This window comes from Desmodus rotundus, chromosome 5, assembly GCF_022682495.2.
Source record: "Desmodus rotundus isolate HL8 chromosome 5, HLdesRot8A.1, whole genome shotgun sequence".
Lineage (NCBI taxonomy): Eukaryota > Metazoa > Chordata > Mammalia > Chiroptera > Phyllostomidae > Desmodus > Desmodus rotundus.
In genome coordinates, this window is record NC_071391.1 from 153,568,196 (window position 1) to 153,589,795 (window position 21,600).

General features: G+C 41.3%; 1 protein-coding gene across 11 annotated transcripts in view; it reads left to right on the forward strand.

The window, feature by feature from the left end:
- DTNB (dystrobrevin beta) overlaps positions 1–21,600 on the forward strand; it is a 168,363-nt gene that overhangs the window by 38,033 nt on the left and 108,730 nt on the right. For all 11 annotated transcript variants that reach the window (XM_053925400.2, XM_053925396.2, XM_045189235.3 and 8 more), the window contains exons 5-6: positions 7,576–7,661; positions 18,390–18,544. In XM_053925400.2, the coding sequence (XP_053781375.1) occupies positions 7,576–7,661; positions 18,390–18,544 (241 nt within the window). The remainder of the gene's footprint in view (positions 1–7,575; positions 7,662–18,389; positions 18,545–21,600) is intronic.

Genomic DNA, 21,600 nt, shown 5'->3' on the forward strand with positions numbered 1-21,600 from the left:
CCCCATCCAAAGTGTACAGGTCGGGACTGCAGCGGCTTCTGAAGGTCCCTACCTGCGTGTTCAAACATACGTGTTTATTCAGGGTGACTCACTGTCTGCTTAGCTTGGCCCAGCGGCGGTCCTGGGGTTTTCTGTTTTGGATAATAAGAACTCTTTTAGAAGTCATGTGCACGGTTTACTGTCAGGCTGTAAAATGATAGGTCTGTGGAAATGAGTCACGCAGGGATGTCTGAGAAAGAAAATCGCTGTCATTCTCTTCATTGAGGGATTCTGTTTGGGTGGGGTTAAAATACCACATTTCCTCTCTCCCATCATCCTCAACAAATAGTGCCTGTTTATCCTTTCATTTTAGTATCTTTATGTGGGGTTAGTCTTTACTGTTCATTGTGTTACAGCTTAAATATTGACCTACCAGTCAACTCTGCACCTATCACAGGCCAGATTTCGAGTGAGTCATGTTTCTGTGATGAAACCAGATCTTTCCCAAATCTTGTTTGCAGAGAATTGATTCTGGTATGAACCTGGGCTTCACCTTGGCATTGTTGAAAACATGGAGTTGGGTGAGGTTATGTTGTATATGCCATGGCCAGGGGCAGCTGACTCTTCACTTTTAAATGTTACTTGACCAATGTATGTGGATTAAATTCACATGTCTGGTGGGAAGGATCAAGAATGAGTTTTTTTCAAGAAAAAAAGAATCAATTAGGTAAAGGACATAATCATAGGGTATTAGACTGCTAAGTGGCTAGTTTTTCTCTGTTGCCTCTAATTGTAGAGGAAGAATGCAGGAGCTGTAATGAAACATTAGCAAAGCAGAAGTGACACTTCCCTTGGCTTCGTTTGGGGCAGCTGTAGGGAGTCGTACTTAGGCGGAAAGTGACTTCAGGGGCTGAGCAAAAGAGCGGATGCTGAGAGCAAGCAGCTGGAAGGAGGGAGCTCAGTGTTTTTCTTTTTGGAGTAAAAATGAAAAGGACACGTGATTTGAAGAAGTAAGAATTGTGAGAACACCCCTTCAATAATGTTATTTGGACGATTATTTCTTTATACTAAGTTATACTTAGATTTTTATGTAAGTATCTTTAGGAAGTACTCCTAAGTGTCTTTATACCATTTATTAATTTGTTTATATGAATATTTTCCTTCGAAAGGCAAGTAAACCTTTTGATAGTAGAAACTGTGAACCTAAAGTTGTAAATGATGGTAAGCATTGTAAGTGGGGAGGATTTGTTCATAATTAAGACCTGAGCCTACTTTGCATACTTTTAAACGGGTCCTTAAACGTCAGGGCTCACTAAACATCATTCCCAAATCTCTCCTTCCTGCCAATTCATCCCCCTCACATTTGCTGTGATCCTTACTCACGCAGGCCCTTCGTCCTGTCGAGTTACAGGTTGACACTGAGAGACACGTGTCCCCCCCACTCAATAAAGCATGTGATGGAGCAGCCCAGAGAGCTTGTAGGCAGAGAGAAGACCCGGGGTTTGCCGGGAGGGAGATTATGTGTGGAGGTTGCTGTGTCTGTGTTGCGACTAGGAAAAATGGCTGGAAAGTAGATATGAGAAAGGATGAGATAATTACTACAGATAATTATTAGTTGAGGAGTTAAGGCATAATTTCGTTACTGCATCCACAGAATACTTGATCAGAGACCAGCCAATGAGACTAGTGATAACCCTAACTCGTGGACAAGGATACAGGTGTTTGAATGCTGATCCAGGTTGAATGAGAAGTTTATCTATTATTCTGTATGACTTTCTGAATCTAGGACTATTATTTGCAACACAGTTGAGTTACATAATATTTTGAATAAAGAATGGAAAATGTTGTCAATACTAGTTTCTAAAGCATTTTGAAAGTTAAGGAAAAGTGTTAGGTGCTAACTGTTACAGTAGTTTTTAGAAATAAGGATGTTATAGTACCCATTAAGACCTGTTGTATGGTGTTTACCGATGGGCACTATGTATGGGGTACGTCAGTCTTTCTTCAAGAATAGAGGCGGAAGTTGGACCTGGCTCTCCTGCCAGTGTGCTGGGCCCCGCCACATTCTCCTGTTTGCGTAGATGACACCGGTTTCTTCTCTTCGGCAAGGAATAGCTCTGTGAAGGAAGAATGTGAGATTTGGAGCCAGAGAGAGTTAAACAAACACAGATTCATTCTCTTTAATCTTTTATCACGTCCTTTGATCTATCATTGCCTGTGAAGTAGATGCTGAAGTCCTAGCATTGCATTCAAAGTTTTATGTTCATAGTTCTCAGCTCTGGATGCATATTAAAGTAACACAAAGGACTTTGAAAAAACGCTGAGAACAGGGTGGGATTTGGCCATGTGAGTTGTATCTTTGGTATGTTCTCATACCTCACTGAACTTTGTCGGGGTTTACAACTCTAAGGGTATACAGAGAACCACCTTGCTGATTCCCACAGAAGAGTCCTGTTGTGAGTTTGATTGGAATTGCATGGAGTCACCACAGGTTGTGGTGAGCTTGGGGAGGGTTGGCAGGTTAACAGTATCGCCTTTCATTGCATGAACATGTCGCCTCTCTTTACGTCCTCTTTGATTTCTTTAATCAGTAGTTTGGAGTTTTCATTGTATTGATCTTGACCATTTTTTTTTTTTAACTCTTTGTTGCCCTGGCTGGGTAGTTCAGTACATTGGAGCATTGTCCTGATGCTCCAGCTTTGCGGGTTTGGTCCCCTGTTGGGGCACATGCAGGAACTAACCAATGAATGCGTGGATAGGTGGAGCAATGAATCGACGTCTCTCTCTCTCTGGTTCTCCCTTCCTCTTGAGCTCTACAATCAGCACATTTTTTAAAACATTAAAAAAACTTTTTATTGATGCTTTTGATATTTTTGGTGCTACTGCATTTCCTATGATCTTTTGCTAGTTTATAGAAACAAAATTGAGTTTTCATGTTGACCTTGTATTCTGCAGCATTGCTAAAATCCATGATAGTGGTTTTCTTGATAAGGTCTATAGACTTTCTTGGTGGGTTCTTTGGGATTTTCTGTATAAAATGTCACATTGTCTGGAGTAGATAGAGTTTTATTTTTTAATTTTCAATCTGTATGCCTTTTCTTTCTTTCTTCTTGCTTTATTGCACCGGCTGGGTTCTCCAGTGCGACGCTGACTATTGGTGAGAACAGTCATCTCTGACTTGGTCTTGGTCTTGGGGGAAAAGCACTTTCATTATTAAGCAAGATGTTAGCTGTTATTACTTTTAGATGTTCTTTATCAGACTGAGGCAGTTCCTTTTTGCCTCTAGTTTTCCAAGAGTATTTATCAGGAATGGATGTTGAATTTTGTCATCTGCCCCTATTCACGTGATCAAATGGCTTTTCTCTTTTAGTCTGTTAATATGCTGATATCGATTGGTTTTCAAATCAGTGTTAACTAACATTCCTGAAATAAAGCCCCCTTTATCCTCTTTATATATTGTAACACTTGATTTGCTCACATTTTGTTGAAGATTTTTGTGTCTAAATTAATGAGGGACCAGCTTGTTCTCTTTGGTTGTAACGGCTGTGTGTTGTAGAAATGATGCTGGCCTCTGAAAAGAATTGGGAACTGTTTTTTTCCTTTTTTATTTCCTGGGAGAATTAGTGTAGAAGTGCAATGATTTCCTTCTTCAACTGTTTAGAATTCGCCAGTACAGCCCTCTGAATGAGGAGCTTTATTTTTTGAAAGGCTTAAAAATACCGATTCAATTTCTACAGTGGATACGGGCCAGTTCAGGTTATGTGTTTCTTCTTGAGTGAGCTCTGGAAGCTGTGTTCTGTCAGGGAGTAGGCGTATCTGTCCAGTTCATTGAGATTGTTGAATTTATGGACATAAAGGTTTTTGTAGTGTTTCCTTATTATTTCTGCGATGTCTACAGAACTTGTGGTGGGATCTCATCTTTCATTCTCGATATTGGTCGTTTGTGTCTTTCCTCCTCTTACTCTGGGTAGCGGTTTATTAACATCATTGACTGATGTGAAGAACCACCTTTTAGTTTCATTGATTTTTCTCTGTTTTCTGTTTTCAATTTTTATTGATTTCTGCCCTCACTCATATTATTTTTTTCTTTTTGCTTGTTTTGGGTTTAATTTGCTGTTCTTTTTCTAGTGTCCTGAGTTGGAAGCCTAGGTGATAACTCCAGAACCTTCTCTTCTAGTATAAGCATGTCGAATGTTCGTAAAGTGAAAAGTGACCACTCTTTCATTGCTTTCCTTTGGCTGCCTGTGTGCCGCCCTGGAGAAACTAGTGTTACTTTTTCAGTGTCTTTTCGCGGTTGGTTAAACTCATACAAACAAATGCACATGCTCTTCGCCTTACAGTGGAGTTATGTCCCAATAAGCCCATCATACCTTGAAGACAGCCTAAGCTGGAAATTCGTTCGATACTACCCAGTCGAGCACCGGCTGTTTACCTTGTGAGCACATGGCTGACTGGGACCCTGTGGCTCGCTGCCGCTGTTCAGCATCATGGGAGAATATCACGCTGCATATTATTAGCCCAGGAAAAGGTCAAAATTTGACATGATTTCTACTGTAAATGCATGTTGCTTTTGCACCACCATAAAGTTGAAAAATTCTAAGTTGAACCAGCATAAATTGGGGACAGTCCATGAGGATATTATTTTTGCTATTTCCTTTTTAAAGTAATTGCTAGACTGCATTCTAGCAATTATTTTGTTCCATGCCTTGCTTTTTCTACATCGTAAACTATCTTAGATATATTCTTTATCTTTCATATATTTCTTTTTAAAAATATTATTTATTTTAGTGAGAGGGGAAGAGAGGGATAGAGAGAGGGAGAGAAACATCAATGTGTGGGAGAATCATAGATCCGTTGCCTCTCGCCTCCATCTGGGGACCGGGCCCACAACCCAGGCAGGTGTCTTGACCGGGAGTCAAACCGGTGACCTTGCGCTTTGCGGAATGACACTCAACCAACCGAGCCATACCAGTCAGGGCTATTTTTATTTTTTTTAAATTTTTTATGATAGCATGAATAGCCAGTCTTCTATTAGTGGACACCCAAGGATGGGGCCCGGGCCTTGGTATTATTTTCTTTTTTCATATACTTTTATTATGGGAAATTTTATACATTGCAGTTTCTGTATGTTAAGTGTCTTTTAACTTCCAGGTTTCCCCTTCTTCATTTTCCCCTAAAGCCATTAGCTGTGTCCAGTAGTGGTAGCCTTCATTTTCCCAGGATTCATTTTTTTTAAAGAGCAGTTTTTGAGAAACAGAAAACAAGTACAGAAAAATACAGAAAATGAAGTGCAGCTTAAAATGAATTGTGATAAAGCAACTGTGACGCAAGCACTTGGGGGGCCAGGAACCCGCCAGCACCCCGGAAGCTCCTTTCTGTGTCGCAGCCCGCCCCTCCCCCAGGTGGTTCAGTATCCTGATGTTTATGAACATCTCTTCTAAGGTTTATTTTTACTTTCCCCCTGTGGAATTCCCCGGATATTCTTGCATCATGAGATGTGTCTGCAGAAAGATATCTTGAGCACATTTACCTTAAACAATGTCATTAGCGGTGTTTGCATGGCCTGGCTCCACTGCCGTGGGCCCTTCTTCGTTCTGGCCCTGCGGCCCCTCGGGCATGTTCCCTCTCCCTCTGCATGGCCGGCATGTTTGCTGCTGCTGCTTCATCTCTCTGCACCCCTTCAGGATCCAGGCTGCCTCCCTGAGCTCTTGGTTGTAAGCGGTAGAAACCATCTCGGGCTAGTTCATTAAAAGGGAGTGGGTCTTGCTAAAGATTCTCCGAGAGTATTGGGAGGGTGTAGGCACCGAGAGCAAAGCTCAGAGTCACCAGGATGGCCTCATAAAGCCTGTCTGCCGCCAGCCTGGGCACAGGTACTGTGGCCTGTGCCCCGGACACCACTGATGCTGGGCTGCGGGTGCCGCCCCAAGGCTGTGTCCCTGTTGCCTCAGGACACGGGGTGTGACTGCTCTGGCAGCCACCACTCTCTCCTGTGGACTCTTTGAGTTCCAGCTGCTGAAAGATGATTGTTTTCTCCTTGAAGTCTAGAGGTGCATCTTATTGGTGGGGCTTGTGTCATGGGCCCATGTCTGAGTTTCAAGAAGGATGGGAAAGCAGGTATCTGAGGGTTTTTTCTTTTTCAACATTTTGTTAGTGAGAAGAGTACGTGTCACATAAGGAGGGTCTACTTGAATGTAGACTCAGCATTTGGGTGGTTGGTGACCAAAAGGAAACGTGCACTGTTAGAAGTTCTCAGTGGGTTTGGATATCCATTCATTGTAACGTAATTGATGCTCTTTATGTGACATTGCCCCATGCAGTGCAGTGGGTATTGGACACAGGAATGGTCCTGATCAGTTCCAGCTACTGTATAAGACAGGATAGTCTCTGCATTTCTAGAGATCTGTGTATTTAAAACACCCCATCCTAATTTTACCTGGTTGTAGGGATTTCTGTTTTACCTTATGAATCAACTTAATGAGATGTAATAGTTAAAAATGTCATGGCGATTTTTCACTGAGAACCTTCTGGCTTGTAGATAATTTGCCTTTTTTCAGGTATGATCTTACTATATACAAAGGTTTGGAAAATGGGAGACACTTAGTAAATATAAGTAGGCTGATGTCAGATAGTAAATATAACAGGGCCATTAGTAAACATAAATAGGACGACACTTTATTAAAACTGAGACAGTATCATTCTGATTATTGCACAGGTATTTTACTGAGTTACTAGGAAACTTTGTAAGCACAAGCGGTATAAAACTAGCACAGAAACCCTTGTTAACTTACACATGATCATTTAAGAAGCTGAGTAGTGGAGCTTTCATCTGCCGTGAACCCAGGGCATGGTTGCCTGGGGGGGGCAGGCGGCCTGTTGGGTCAGGGGCCTTGCCGGCATTCTCTCGACTCTGCAGGTGCTGTGCAGCATTGCCTTGGGTAATTCATGTATGCGCTTCCACATCTCATCTTTCCAACTCCTAAGAAAGATTTACTGCTACTGACCCTTCCCCTTCACTTTTCTCCCAGTTGTGGGATGGGAAGGCCGGAGACAGGTATGACTGAGCTTCTTAGAATAAACACATGGTACCATAAGGTTGTCACAGTAAAACAAACAAGGATGAATGTCCTGTAAAATCTCTATAGCAACGTGCACCCTGTTGGTTTAGTACATAACAATAAACTATTGTTATAATATGGTGATGGATGGACACATTTCTGAATTAGTATTCAAAACAAGTGATGCCACAGTTGTGAATACTTTAAAACACTGCAGCTGTGGATTTAATGGGCTAAATTGATAAGAAATTTACTTCTGCGTAGGCCTCTTTCTGCACAGCCAGTAGAAATTGCTTTACAGAATGTTTATAAAACCAGTTTCCAAATAATTTGGGTTACAGGTAGTTTTAGCACTACTCACCTAACGTAGATGCAGCCTTAATTCTACAAAGGCACAAAAAATCCAAGGTTCCTAAAAATCCAAGGTAATGTGGCAGAACGGGGTAGGGATCAATTTACTGGTTGCTCGATGTTTAATGATACATTTGATTGCTTTTGTGGTTCCAGATGGCAATTATTTCTAATATAATTTCTCTTGCAGTGAGGGCCGAGGCAAGATGACGGTATTTTCAGTTAAAGCTATGTTAGCAGCCATGTGTGGTGGGAAAATGCTGGACAAACTGAGATGTAAGTATTTTCATATTATTTGAAAATTTTTTATTTTCAAATTAGGACTTTGAAGCAGTTTTAAGTGCGTGTTTTCAGAATTTTGGATGATGCTGTATTAAACATTTTTGTTTACTGCCACACCACTCACCTGACTCAGAGCATGTAAATTATGCCACCTACTGTTCAGATAGAAAAGTTGGTTGAGTTAGTTTGTTCGGTGTTTTTATTTTAAAGCTTTAAGTTTAAAGCAAGAAAATTGAAGGGATTCCAAGCAGTATGTGGGCATTTAAGAAATTATTTTTAAAATGGTTTCCATATTATTAAAAACCGTGTTTACAGATGATTATGTTGACTGTAGTTGGAAAATAAATCTGATTACTTTCAGCAGGTTTCGTGGTGGTTAGCCCTTTTCTTAGCCACGCCCTTCGTCCTCAGGCGGTGGTGTCTGCTCAGACTAGACTGTTCTTTCGGCCTCGGAGTCCAACTCGGTTGTCTAGAAATCGACAGCGTGTTTTCCCAGTTACCTTTCCAAGTTTTTTTCTTACTGTTGGCCATTTTGGCATTTTATTGTTCGTAAGATACTATAAAAAGGTGGTTAGATGAAAGCAGAGGAGGTGAAATGCACAATTACTTAATATTTTTGCTTTGATTTCTATTTATTCACTCTTTAGATAGTTACTAACTGCCTAAGACGTGCCAAGCGTTGTGCTAGGTGCTTGACACGTATTTTCTCACTGAATCCTTAAAATTTCTGTGAGCAGCAGGCAGTATTTTGTCCATCTTACAGACGAGCTAACTGAGGGACAGAGCTGGGTTTCAACTCAGGCTGTCAGGCCTCCGAGCCCTGCTCCTAGCTGTTTGCTACGTCCGCTGTGCTGGTCCCGTGCAGGGAGCGGAGTGCTGTACCACAGGTACCCGCAGAGCGCGGCACTGGCAGGTTTCAGGGAGCTAGGACAGAAGCCGTGGGTCTCTGCGAGGTGTGGAGATACGCTGTGAGCTGATTTGTTGGAGACTGGGCCAGCAGTCCTATAGCATTTCTCATAGACTGGATTTTGATGATTGGGTCCCTGCGATGTTCCTCTGTGCCTTACATGCTTTGTTTTAATTGAAAGATAGAGAAGCTTGATCAGATTCAAGTACAAGCTTTTGGGCAAGATTACTTCGTAGGTGCCTTTGTCTTCAGTGCTTTTCTTTTCTTTCTTCCTTTTTTTTTTAATTCTCACCCGAGGACATGTTCATTGATTTCAGGGAGGGCAGGTATGGGGAGTGAGAAACAGAAAGAAAGAGAGAGAGAAACATTGATCTGTTGCCTCCCGTATGCACCCTGACCAGGGATCGAACCTGCAACCTAGGTATGTGCCCTGACTGGGAATCAAACATGCAGCATTTTGGTGCACAAAACGATGCTCCAGTCAACTGAGCCACCCAGCCTGGGCTGTGCTTTTTCTTTTTACTTTTGTTGTTCTTTTCTTTTTTATTTCTCTCTGTGTGTATGTGTGTGCATGTGAGAGAGAGACTTTGAATTCTTTTTTTAAAAAACGGAATCTGCTTTTTCTTACATGTTACCATGACATCGGAAGCTAGAAAGCTAGATGGCTCACTAGATACAGACTTCAGCGTCTAAAGCGAGATCTCAGATAACACGTTGGGTCGAACCGTTACCCGGTTTGTCTCCATTTCAGGATCAGCGGCAATGCCTATCGAATTTTTGGTAGTGAAAATTATAGTTTTATTTAAGTGCTCTTCTGGGGTTTTTTCACATGGTAACATTATTCTTTTGGGCTGAAATTTCTTAATATTTTAATTCTAGCATGGTGTTTTTCTGAGGAGGACAATATAATATAATACATTTTATTTCATTCAAACAGAAAGAAAAAGAAAGTTGAGTTTTTGTTATTTAATGATGATGATACCAGATAAAGAATATATGACATTGGCCCTGGCTGGGTGGGTCAGTGGATTGAGAGCCAGCCTGCAAACCAAAGGGTCGCTGCTTCGATTCCCAGCAAGGGCATATATGCCTGGGTTGTGGCCAGGTCCCCAGTAGGGGGCGTGAGAGAGGCAACCACACCTTGATGTTTCTCCCTCTCTTTCTCCCTCCCTTCCCCTCTGTCTAAAAATAAATAAAATCTTTTAAAAAGAAAAGAAAAAAGGAATATATGACATTGTACGGCAACATGTGTTTCAGAGTCAGGGTTTCAGGGTCAGGTGACAAAGGTGAAGGGAGGAGGAAGTACAGTTGGTAGTTACAAAGCAGTCATGGGGGTGGAAAGGACAGGCAGGGCTGTCCAACACTTGGCCCGGGATGGCTCTGAATGTGGACCAACACATCGGAAATTCACTTAAAACCTTTTTTTTGCTCATCAGTTTTTGTTATTGTTTGTGTATTTAATGTGTGGCCCGAGGCAACTCTTCTTCTTCCTAGAGACGCCAAAAGGTTGGACATCCCTGCTAGGGAATATTGTTGTAGTCGGGAACATCGTAATACCAATGTATGGTGCTGCGTGGGTACTAGACTTTGGGGGGCAGTTCATAAATTATATAAATTTTTAACCACTATACGGTACACCAGAAACTCATATAAAATATCGAATGTCAAATGTAATTGAAAATATAAAAATTTAAAAAATGGTTAAAAATATATATACATTGCTGTCTTAATTAGTACTAAATAAACTGGTCGAAAATAAAAAATGGATTATGTAAGTGCACATTTTGGATGGCTCTGGAATCGTTAAGTTTCTGTGGTTGAATCTGCTGCATCCACATGGAGCGGATACCTGGCACATAGTGAGTGCTAAGATTTTGCCAAGTGTACATTGTTGGTTGAGTCCCTAAATTACTGCAGTTCTCTGTTGTAACTGTTAGTGAAAAGGTACAGACTTCAGTACTGTGAGACATGGAAGGGACTCAAGTGACAGCGGTTTTCTTTGTTTTACTGATGTGGCTTTTGAACTTCTGGGAGGCACACAAGTGACCAGTATTCAAGTGGTGTGAAAGCACGCACACCCAGGCACACGTGGCATGGCAGGTGTGCTCACAATGCCAGGTCATTGCACACACATGTGGGCCGATGAGTTACACGCCACTCTCAGTCACTCATTACCATGTTTATGTCATTCAGATAGATTTAAAACGTAGCGTCATGTCTTCGTCATGTTCAAAATCGTAGTTGCTTTACCATCTGTCACTATTTCATTGTTTTTATTGTACCACAAATAGCGTGAGAATGAGATGTTTAAAATAAGCAAAATAATCAGACATTGAAGCCTATTTCCCTTTTTAAATTTTAATCATCCAGGGCAGAAATCACTTTAAATGTGGTCTGTCCCCCTCATATTAAACAGAGCTCACCGATCATAATTTAAACATGTTTTCATCTCTTAGGGTGTCACTCTCTGGTGCACTTAGGGCTAATCATGAGGCCCTGGGTGGTCTGTCCCGTCTCCTGTTTTCAGACCGTTGTGCTGCTTCGGTTCTTGAGTGTTTGTTGTTGTGGTGGTTTGTAGTGATGGCGATGATGTGTGCGTGTGCTTTATCACTGTGATGTGATGGTGTTATCACAGGATGTGATGGTGTTATCAGTGCACCCGTCTCTGCAGATCTCTCTTTGCTTCCGATTTACTCTCGATGGACTGCTGACAGAGGAAACGTAACTGAACTTCGTGGTATTCTCTGTAGAGTGAGGAGATAGCGATTACTCTGATGCCATGGCAGACGCCCTTGCGCTTTTGTAGCTTGGTTGGCAGTTCTGGCTGTCGGGAGAATCCTTTTTCCCCCTGGTTTCCTAGTTCTCAGCTGTGTCCTACTTGGTTGAAGTAGCTGAATAACAGTGTAGACAAGAGTGGTGTGTCACACTGCATTGTAAGATCGCACAGCATGTGACCATTTATTCACTTTCTTCTACCTACTTACTCCATCGTCTTGGCTGTTCTTAGTTTCCCCTCTTCTTAGACTGACAGTGCTCTCTGCTGTCACCTCTGTTAATGTCCCTTTTAAGTCAGGTTTTCTAACTTATGGAATGTGCCTTAGTATCTCTACTTTCCTTACTCTTATTTTGATCTTTCTGCTTTTTACCTTTTCCTTTCTACTTTTTCCCATAATTTTGTCCCCTCCCTTTTTTAATTTGATATATTTTTGTTTTGTTTTGCTTTAGTGTCAAGATAGCCTTTGAAGGGACTTAACCAATATTTGTGCTTTTAGTCTGAAACTTTTCTTAGAGTTTTCAAATCTCCCGTAAGAGTTTCTATCCCAGGTGGCATTTATGTACAGAAATGGCTCGCTGTTGTGGGTTATGGATATGGTCCTCTATAGATTCAAAGGTAACTTAGTTTAGGATTCCAAATACAGTACCAAAGATTTATAATCAGAATGTAGACTTTAATTATAAGCATGATCAAAACTCAGTAATGTCAGTAACCCCCCAAATAACTCAGAGAACAATAAAATTTACAGACTATAAAGCCCATTATTTATTACATTGTACTTAATTGTCAGTTTCAGCATGTAATTTATTTACTTTGTCTAATTCTGCTGTTTGTTTTCTGAGAGACTTAATCTACTCTTATTCAAGCCCCATCTGTTGTACACCAAAAAGTAGGAGCCGATGAACTCATGCAGTTTATTTTTAAATTCTTTGAAAAACTGGCGCTACATTTTGAAGGGCCAGTCTCATGGGGAGCATCAGGAAGATTGTAAGAATATTTACATCCATTGACTCATTCTGCTACTTCAGCTTGTCCTGAGGAATCAATCAGAAGTGTACCCCAAGTTTTGTGTATATCTGTTGCAAGACTTTTTATAATATATGAAAACTTGAAAGAGCTGTAGTGTCCAACAGTGAGAGCTCAGTTAAGTTTTGCAACCCACATGTAATGCCTTTCAACTATGTTTCAGGTGAAATGCATAACTGTAATATAGGGTTTTTTTTTAAAAAAATTATTTATTTTTAGACAGAGGGGGAAGGGAGAAAGAGAGGGAGAGAAACATCAATGTGTGGTTGCCTCTCACGTGCCCCCTACTGGGGACCTGGCCCACAACCCAGGCATGTGCCCCGACTGGGAATTGAACCAACAATCCCTTGGTTCGCAGGCCAGTGCTCAGTCTACTGAGCCACACCAGGCAGGGCTGTAATACAGTTTTGAACAAAAATTTATGATGCACGTAGAAAAAGGATGAAATATACTAAAATGATAATAAGTATCTTATCTGGGTTGTAGTATAAACATGGCTTTATAATAATACTAGTTTACGTTATTGTACTTATGTTTTCACATATTTTTGATGGATGGCACTTTGAGTAGCCAGAGATAAGGTGACTCCAGGTTCTTTCTATTTTTAACCAGAACTGGCAGCTGTGGCATTTTAATTGTCTGCTTCCTGGATGTTTCATTAACAGACTATGGGAGGCCAGCCTTTGAAGTTATAAGTCGTTTTACCTGTTCAAAATTTATCCCTGTCTGCTCTGGTCTTTTGACCACCTGTCACTGCATATTTACCCGGCTGCCTTCTGTTAACCATTCCTTTTCTTGACTAGACAGAAGTGACTTTAATTTGAATGATGCCGTGTTTATGTTTCTCATACAACGAAAAAGGTTTTAGAACTGGAAGCATGTGAGTGATAAGTCCTGAATCTGCATTTAATGAATAAGAAAAAGAAAAGCAAGCAAACACCAAGGGAGGCCTTGCGACTATCTGAGGCGGTTCTGGTGGAGTCAGCGCCAGGAGCCCCAGCCTGCTGACTCCCTTCCGCCAGCCTCGGTCTGGCTCGATGAGCGATGTCAGGGTGCGTGTGAGTTGGGAACCACGTATGTGCTTGGGTTTAGTTACACACAGGCATTTGTAAACATGCAAATGTGTGTACATGCTTACTTGGTAGAAGGACGACAGGAGATGAAAGTCATTTGCCAAGGAAAGCTAACACACAAAAGAAAATGCTTTCCAGTTATAGACTTGGGTCTTTATTGTAAACAGCCCTGTCATCTTGCCAAAGTGCCGTGTGGGTGTGGTCGGTCGTGGGGGTGGAGGGGAGTGGACAGGTGGACAGACGCAGTGAGTAAAACCAGGGTCGTCGTCATCAGGGAAAAAGTGGAAGCATACATGATGCTGGTAGAATAATAAATAGCATTATTTTGCCAGTACACAGAGGACAGAGTGTTTTTTAAAGTGTGTGCACATGTGCATTTAAGGGCTTGATTGTGGGTTTTTCATAAGGGAGAAAGCCTGTATTTTTATCTGGAACAACTAATGGGGAATCAGCATACCTTTTTTCAGAGGTGTATAAACAGAAAGAGAATTACTGGGGAAATTAACCAATGATCTGGGAAGTAATTTAGTCCCTAATGCCAGAAGGTTTTATGGCTTTAATTAGAGGACAAGTTTAATTTTTTGGATATTTTTATTAAATTGTATTGTCTCTTCTTTAGTAAGATCTTTTTATCTGTACATAGTAAATCATACTTAGATTCATTGTTATACTTCATTTGTGATTTAAAAAATTAGCAGTCATTCTTATAGAAAAACTAATCTCAAAATACTTCTTAAACCAGTAATTCAAGAAGTAATGACTTCCAAGTAATTAACTATACCTTCAATTTTGAGGTGTAGTATTTCTCTTATGAAAACAAACCAACTAACAAATGTGTTTCTGCTTGTTCTCTTGCTATTATAAAATGGGCCTATTAAGTTGTTATGTTTTTTTTCTTGAATTAAATTTTTTTTACTACTTTGAATCTATATGATATATGTGTAACTGAAAATAGTACTTTATTGAGGGGGTAGTTAGTCATTTCACTAATCACTCCCTTTTATTGCTGTGAATGAGTTGGGTTCTGATTTGTTGGTGAGGGTATACGCCCATGTTTTTCTGATTGTGAAGTTATACTATGTGTATCTATAGAATTGGTAGCCCGAGTATCTGGTCTTAAGTATTTCTACCATTAGTGCTACAAGTTAATAACTTGCCAGTTTATCAGTTTGGAATGTATTGAGTAGCAATTGAAATTCGACTAACTGTGGCTTAAAACCATTGGGATTTATTTTTCTCATGTGGAGTAAGTCCATAGGCTGGTAAGTTCAAAGTTAGTACCACGACTTAGGGAAGTCACCAGCGACTAGGGTTCCTGGCTGCCTGCTCTGTCACATGGTTTGCCTCCTTAGGTTCGTAAGCAGTTGCTCTATGCCAGGCGTCATGTACTCATTCCAAGTCGAAAGAAGAAAGAGAGGCCTTTTTCAGGAAAGCAAGAGCTTTTCTCAGAAATCCACTCCAGAGTTACGATGTGCAGCAGAGGCCGGGAAGTCATTTTTTAAGTGGGCACGTTGCCCTTCCAAACAGCATCAGGGTCCAGCCGGTGAGCGAGAAGCGGAAAGCAGATGCCGAGTAGCAGGCACCTTGCAGTGTCTGCCGCATCCCATACTGAGCCTTTGTTTCCATCCAGATTTAACGGGTGATTATTGTCCTCATTATGAGAATAGAAGCCAGCTGTTTTAAAAATCGTGTTACTATGCTTCTCCTTCCTTCAGAGGACGTCTGTTATTCACATAACTGGTAACGCCTTCAAAACTCTGTATCTGTGGTCTCGAACTGGGGCCCGGTACCCTCTTTCTAACTGCCTGCAGGGTCGTTCCCCTGGGAAACTTGCTGATTACAGTTACGTGCACAGCTTGGTGTCTTAATCTTCTGCGTGTGTACTTCGCTCAGGGTCGTCAGCATTTTCCCAAGCGACAAACCGAGAAGAACCCTAACTTCTCAGATTCCTTTATTCTCTGATGCAGCTTGCCGTCCATTGCAGGTCGCTGCATTGAAGTGTACTGGAGTTGACCCCTCTCCCCCAAAGTGTCCCCACTGAAGCCCCGACCCCTCCTTGTTCATTCATTGTGCCAGTCAGTAGGTCTCATTTTCTTGAAACCCAGCTCTATAAATATTTCTTCCCTACTTAAGAGTTTTTAAACCAAGTTCAAATTGCTTTCCTCTTTCAAAGTTTTCATTCATAGCATACTATTCTTATTTAATCTTTATTTTCATTTATTTCTCAATGTAAATAGTCTTTCATAGAATGTCTTCTTCAATTCACTTTCTTGCTTTTCATCATTAATCGATACGCTCTATAAATTCCTGTCACAGAAACTTTTATTCTTCTTTCCTCTAGTTGTGTCCCCAAACCTTCACTCCCAGGCTGTTTTGACCTTCTCATTCCAAATCCTATCTTTCAAGGCCCAGTTCTGAATTCCTTCCTTGACAATCCTGCCTGTGTGCTTTTGTATCTGTTCTACACTGTAGTTTGAAGAAGTGTGGTGCAGTGGAGTTTCTTTGGAATCAGGTAAGTGTCGGTTTAAATCTTGATTTAGCCACTTACTAACTTTTGGACCTTAAACGAGTTAATCTTTCTAACCTAGTTTTCTTATCTGTGGTTTTTTTTTTTTAAAAAGATTTCATTTATTTATTTCAGAGAGACAGGAAGGGAGGGAGAAAGAAAGGGAGAGAAACATCAATATGTGAGAGATACATCAGTAGCCTCTCACACACTTCATCCAGGGGCCTGGCCCACAACCCAGCCACATGCCCTAACTGGGAACCATACCGGTGACCCTTTGGTCCATAGGCTGGTGCTCAATCCACTGAGCCACACCAGCCAGGGCTCTTATCTATAAATTTTAAATAATCATGTGTATACATATATGCTTGTACACACACACACACCTCTTTGTGCAAATAAAATGAGGTAATGTTTAGTATTAAGGATTGTTGCATGAAAACAAAAACTTAGGATAATAGTGTCTTAAACAAAGTTGAAGTATATTTTTTTCTTGTGTGAAAGAAGTGCAGGAGTAGGTAGTCCGGGGCTGGTCTGGTAAGTGTCTTCATTTTCACCTGGGACCAGGCTTCCTCTGTCTTTCTTTTCTGTCATTCTAGTGCATGGTTTCTACATTAATATTGGGATTACCATGTATTCCAAGGTGGCTGCTGGAGCTCTTGCCATCACCACTGCATTCCAGGTAGCAAAAGGAGGAAGGAAAAAATGGTCTACCTCCTACATTAGTCAGCTTGCTTTAACCAGTCGTCTTGGAACTATCTCATAACCCTTCTGTTTATAGTCTCTTTAGCCAGCACTTAGTCACATGATCACAATTTACTAAAAGGAGTCTGTGAAGTTTAATCTCTCAGTTGGCTACATTGCTGCACAAAATAAAATTACTATTCTATTACTAAAGTAGAAGGAAATAAGAATATTGGGTGGCTATAGGCAGACTCAGCCATAGTTATCTATTGTGGCACCTAGAAAATAGTAAGGTTTAACAAGTATCTTTATGCCTCTCTCCTATTTTATTGAGAGTCAGCACTTAATTCTTCTTTGCTTCATATGTATCTTATTTTTTTCAGCTACATTGAAAGTTTCATGGGAAATAAGGACCATGAGTCAAACTTGTTTGTTGTGTTTTGAAACACCTAGCAGAGTGCTTGACACTTGGACCACATAGTAAGAATTTGGGGTGCACAGTATTAATTAATTGACTTTACTTTCCACTAGGACTATACTTCTTTTAGCCTTTGGTCGCCTGTTGCCCACCTGTATGGTTATTTAATACTTTAGCTATAAACTGGTAGCTGACGTGAGAGGATGTACTGACAATGTTCATTCTTTGGTTAATTTCCTGTTTTCTAACCCCTTAAAAGTTAACCTGTGGAACTGAACACTTAACATTGATCTTTCTTTCATTAATGTATTTTGAATGTTTCCCCACCCCCCAAACCTAATGCTTTGAGTCAAATTCCTCAAACTGAACCTAAAGAGTAATGTGTCCATGTATATTACCTAAGTCTATTACATACAGTATACCTGTCCATTGTGAATATATAGGGTATGACTATTCAAAATGCTGTTTGGAAAGGCCTCAGGAAATGATGTGTGTGTGTGTGTGCATATTTAACTTACCAGTTTGTTTGTAAGGAAGCTCAGTAGTTTGAAAAAAATCTTAGGTCACATTTCTTTAAGTACTTTTTAAAATCCTAGTTTTTTTTCCTTTTTTTCCCCAATTGTGGATGGGAAGAAACGGATAAGTAACTGGGCACAGGAAACTTTCTCCATGAAGATAAAGAAATAGTACTGTTATTGGAGACTTCTTTCCCAGTAACAGTACTCTGCTTGGGACAGAGTTTATGTAAAAATATATCTTACAGAATCAGAAAGTATCTTGTGATAGAAACATTTATGAATTATTTTCATTCTACTTTGGAACTCATTAGATGGAATATTTTTAACATGCTGTATGCTTCCTTCCAATTTATTCCATCATGGAAATATTACATTATTAGTACATGAGTATATAAATATAATACAATTTCTTTCATACCCCATCACCAATATGCTAATATATTCACACACTCAGACATGCGTATGTCTTATATAAACACATATATAAAAAAGATATGCTCCTACAAATCCTGAGGCATAAAAATATATATGCACATATATATAATTCAGGACTGTACACTCAGAAAAAGTACATAATAGATAGCAGACTGAGTGGAGATTTGATTTGAGTTTAGGATGAATTTTAAGTGGGTGGGGGAGAGGGGCCTCATCAACCAAGTAACCACACAATGTTAATAAAGAGTAAGAATCCATGTCAATTAAAAATTGTAATAACTTTATGGCACTTTTTGACTGGTGTACTAATGACTTCGAGCCATTTATACAAAGCTGATACTTCTTTACAGTTTGACTTTATCTGGTTTTGTTCTCATAGATATTTTCTCCCAGATGTCAGATTCCAATGGCTTAATGATATTCAGCAAGTTTGACCAGTTTCTGAAGGAAGTTCTGAAGCTCCCAACAGCCGTCTTCGAAGGGCCGTCTTTCGGTTACACGGAGCACTCCGTGCGCACCTGCTTTCCACAACAGGTGAGGCGGGGGGGGGGGGGGGGGGGGGGCAGGACCAGAAGAGGGCGCTGGCCCACTCCTTGAGCTTCTGTCAGGTCTCACCAGGTCGCCTCCCTCTAGGGATATAGGTCCTGAGTCAAGGGGGAAACAGAGGTTAAGGTCAGGGATGGGGTAGAAAAGGGGGGATTAAAATTCACCCGAGAACTTTTTTGAGGGGTGGGGAAAGGAGTATTTTCTATAAAAATAACATTTGAAATGCTTTAAATTACTAAAAATTTAAAGAAAGATGTTCACGATGAAGTGGCTATATTGTTGCTACTGAACATACATGACTCTTTCCAATGAGTTCTTTAAGCCGTGGAACCCAGGAGTTTGGGTGCGAAGCTGTCTGCAGTACCGGGTTGTTGTTTCCCGAGTGCTGGGGACAGCAGAGCCAAGCAGCCCCCGCTCCACACTGAGCCCCTCGAGCGAGCCAGCGAGGGACCGCTCACTGCCACTTTACCCAAGTGATGAAATGCCTGTCACCAGTCAGAGGGGCAGGCTGACACTGCTGCCTCCCAGGAGGGCGCACTGAGGAAGGGCCCAGTGCCATGGCGGTAGTCCTGCCTGGGAAGCATACCCGAGTCCCATCTTCCCAAGGGCAGGGGTTTCTGCAACATAGAATGTCAGTGTCAGAAAGACCGAAAGAGGCTAAGGGGCTCTTCCAGAGCGCAGGCGTCCACAGAGATGGGAAAACCGAATGCAGCCTATGGTCCAGGATTTTCTTTTGTTATAAAAGATATTATGGGGATATTCTGGAAAAATCGGAAGAAAGTTTGTAGACTAAGATAATAGTATTCTGTCAACGAATGTTAATTTCCTGATTTTGATATTTGTAGTAAGAGAATGTCCTGGTTTTTGAGAAAAATAATATGAGGTATTTAAGGGGAAAGGGGTGTCTGTGCTGTGGTGTTAACATTTGAGGAACCTGGGATAATGGTAAATGGAATTTTTAAAATAATCTCTTACAGCCTTTCTGTAAGTCTGAAATTATTTGAACATAAAAGCTAAAATATAAAATGAACAAACCCTCCTGACCTGTGATACTTTGATTCACAAAAGAAGCAAAAGCACACATATACCCCTTTTTACCTTTGAAGTTAAGAATCCATATTTGTCTGAATTCAGACTTTCAAACAATATTTTATAATTTGTTTAGAGAGTCTCAACTTTAGCTCTGAAGGTGGCACCTATAAATACTGCAGAGTTATTTTTAGTAACTTCTGAGGAGATGCTCTTCCCAAATTTGTACACATGCCGGCCGATTGTTTTTGTGAAAATTAGCCTCTATACATTATTTATTTTTTCTCTCAGCATAAATAGCAATATCAGCTTTTAGCACGTTAAAAATATCTCTGTGCTTCAGTTTATCCTAATAAAGCACAGTTTGCATTTTTCCCTCTGAAGATGCATTTTCTAACGACATGGGGCTGGTACTGAGCGTCCTGCAGGCATTGAAATGCCCTGCGGGGCCATAACTGAGGATGAGGATGAGGATGAGGAAGACACCAAACAGCACTGTGGGCGGGGAGCCTTGTACCTGACGTACATGCAGCTCTTTGCTCTGCTGCTTCCTTTTGGTCAGGCAGAAAACTGATCAAGTTCTGTCAAGTAACGTAGTCTCAGGACGGGGGAGAGAACTTATACAGAGGAGTATCACTGAAGAACATTTGCCCGCAGGGTGATAGTTATGTGGGGTACTAGCTAAAGCAATCTTTGATGTACTTGTAACGTGTGTACTATAAGGAGAATCCAGTATTGCAGTAACAGTTTAAAATGTTGAAGTATATTTAAAACATTCTAATTGTGACTCTAAGAATGCTGTCTAGGATTCTCTGAATTACTTCATGCCACCATTGCCAGGCCTTTGAACTCACAGCCTGATTGTTGCTTTTTACTCGCTTCAGATTCCTGTAAAAAACTCCGTCTCTGCTTTTAAACATGTCAAATTTGGAAAGTCAGAGAAGCACAGGAATGTTGCTTTTAGATCTAAAAGATGACAAAAGGGCCTCCAAATAATAGAAACTACTGAAAGAATGACCAAAAGTATGAGACTTGGGACAAAGTTTCATGCAGCAAGAGTTAAATTCAGTGAGTTTGGGGTGTCTTTTTGAAAATGGGCTTTTCCTATATGGTTTGTTTTCCTACATTAAAAAAAAAGATTTTATTTATTTATTTTTAGAGAGAGGGAAAGGGAGGGAGAAAGAGGGAGAGAAACATCGATCAGTTGCCTCTTGCGCGCCTCCTATTGAGGACCTGGCTGCAATGCAGGTGTGTACCCTGACCGGGAGTTGAACTGGCGACCTTCTGGTTTGCAGGCTGACACACGCACCGAGCCACAGCAGCCAGGACAATTGTTTTCTTTTTAAAACAGGACTTTTGTCAGTTAGCAACACCAATGCCAGCTGCGTACTTGCTATGGGAAAGGTTCCTCCTGCCCCCCGCCCCTCTCAGTTCCTACTCATGAGCTGAAAGCGGGTCCTGATGTGCTCAGCCCTGCTCCCTGGGCTGTGGCAGGGCTGAGAGCTGCTGGGCACGGCGTGCTGGGGGCCGGGGGCCCAGGTCCCTCTCTGGGGCACAGTGGTGGGACTCCCACTCCACCACCTGCCCCAGAGACTCATGCTCACTAGTCTCCGGGGAAAGCAAGAAAATTCTTCGCCAACAAAACCGAGGACCCTGGTTTCCTAGTCACTGTACTCCGTGGCCTAATGGCCCCTCTTAGATATTACTTTTGTATTATTATTCCTTTTAGTCATAAGCAAGTTCAAGTCAGCATATTAAACTACAGCTCTGCTGATGTCTCAATTTTGCTTAAAAACACATTACTAACTCCTGTTTCCTAGTGGATGAGGTTTTTATCGTGGCACCAGGGTGCTTATCAATCAAGCCCCAGCCTCGCTTTCCCCCTGGGCTCCACGGCACGCCTCAGACCCCCTCCACCAGCACGCCCAGGGTCTCTCTGGAGGTTGTCGAAGTGCCACGGGAGCTCTAATGCACCCCTGTGCATCCCCGCTGGCAGTGTATAAGGGCATCTGTTT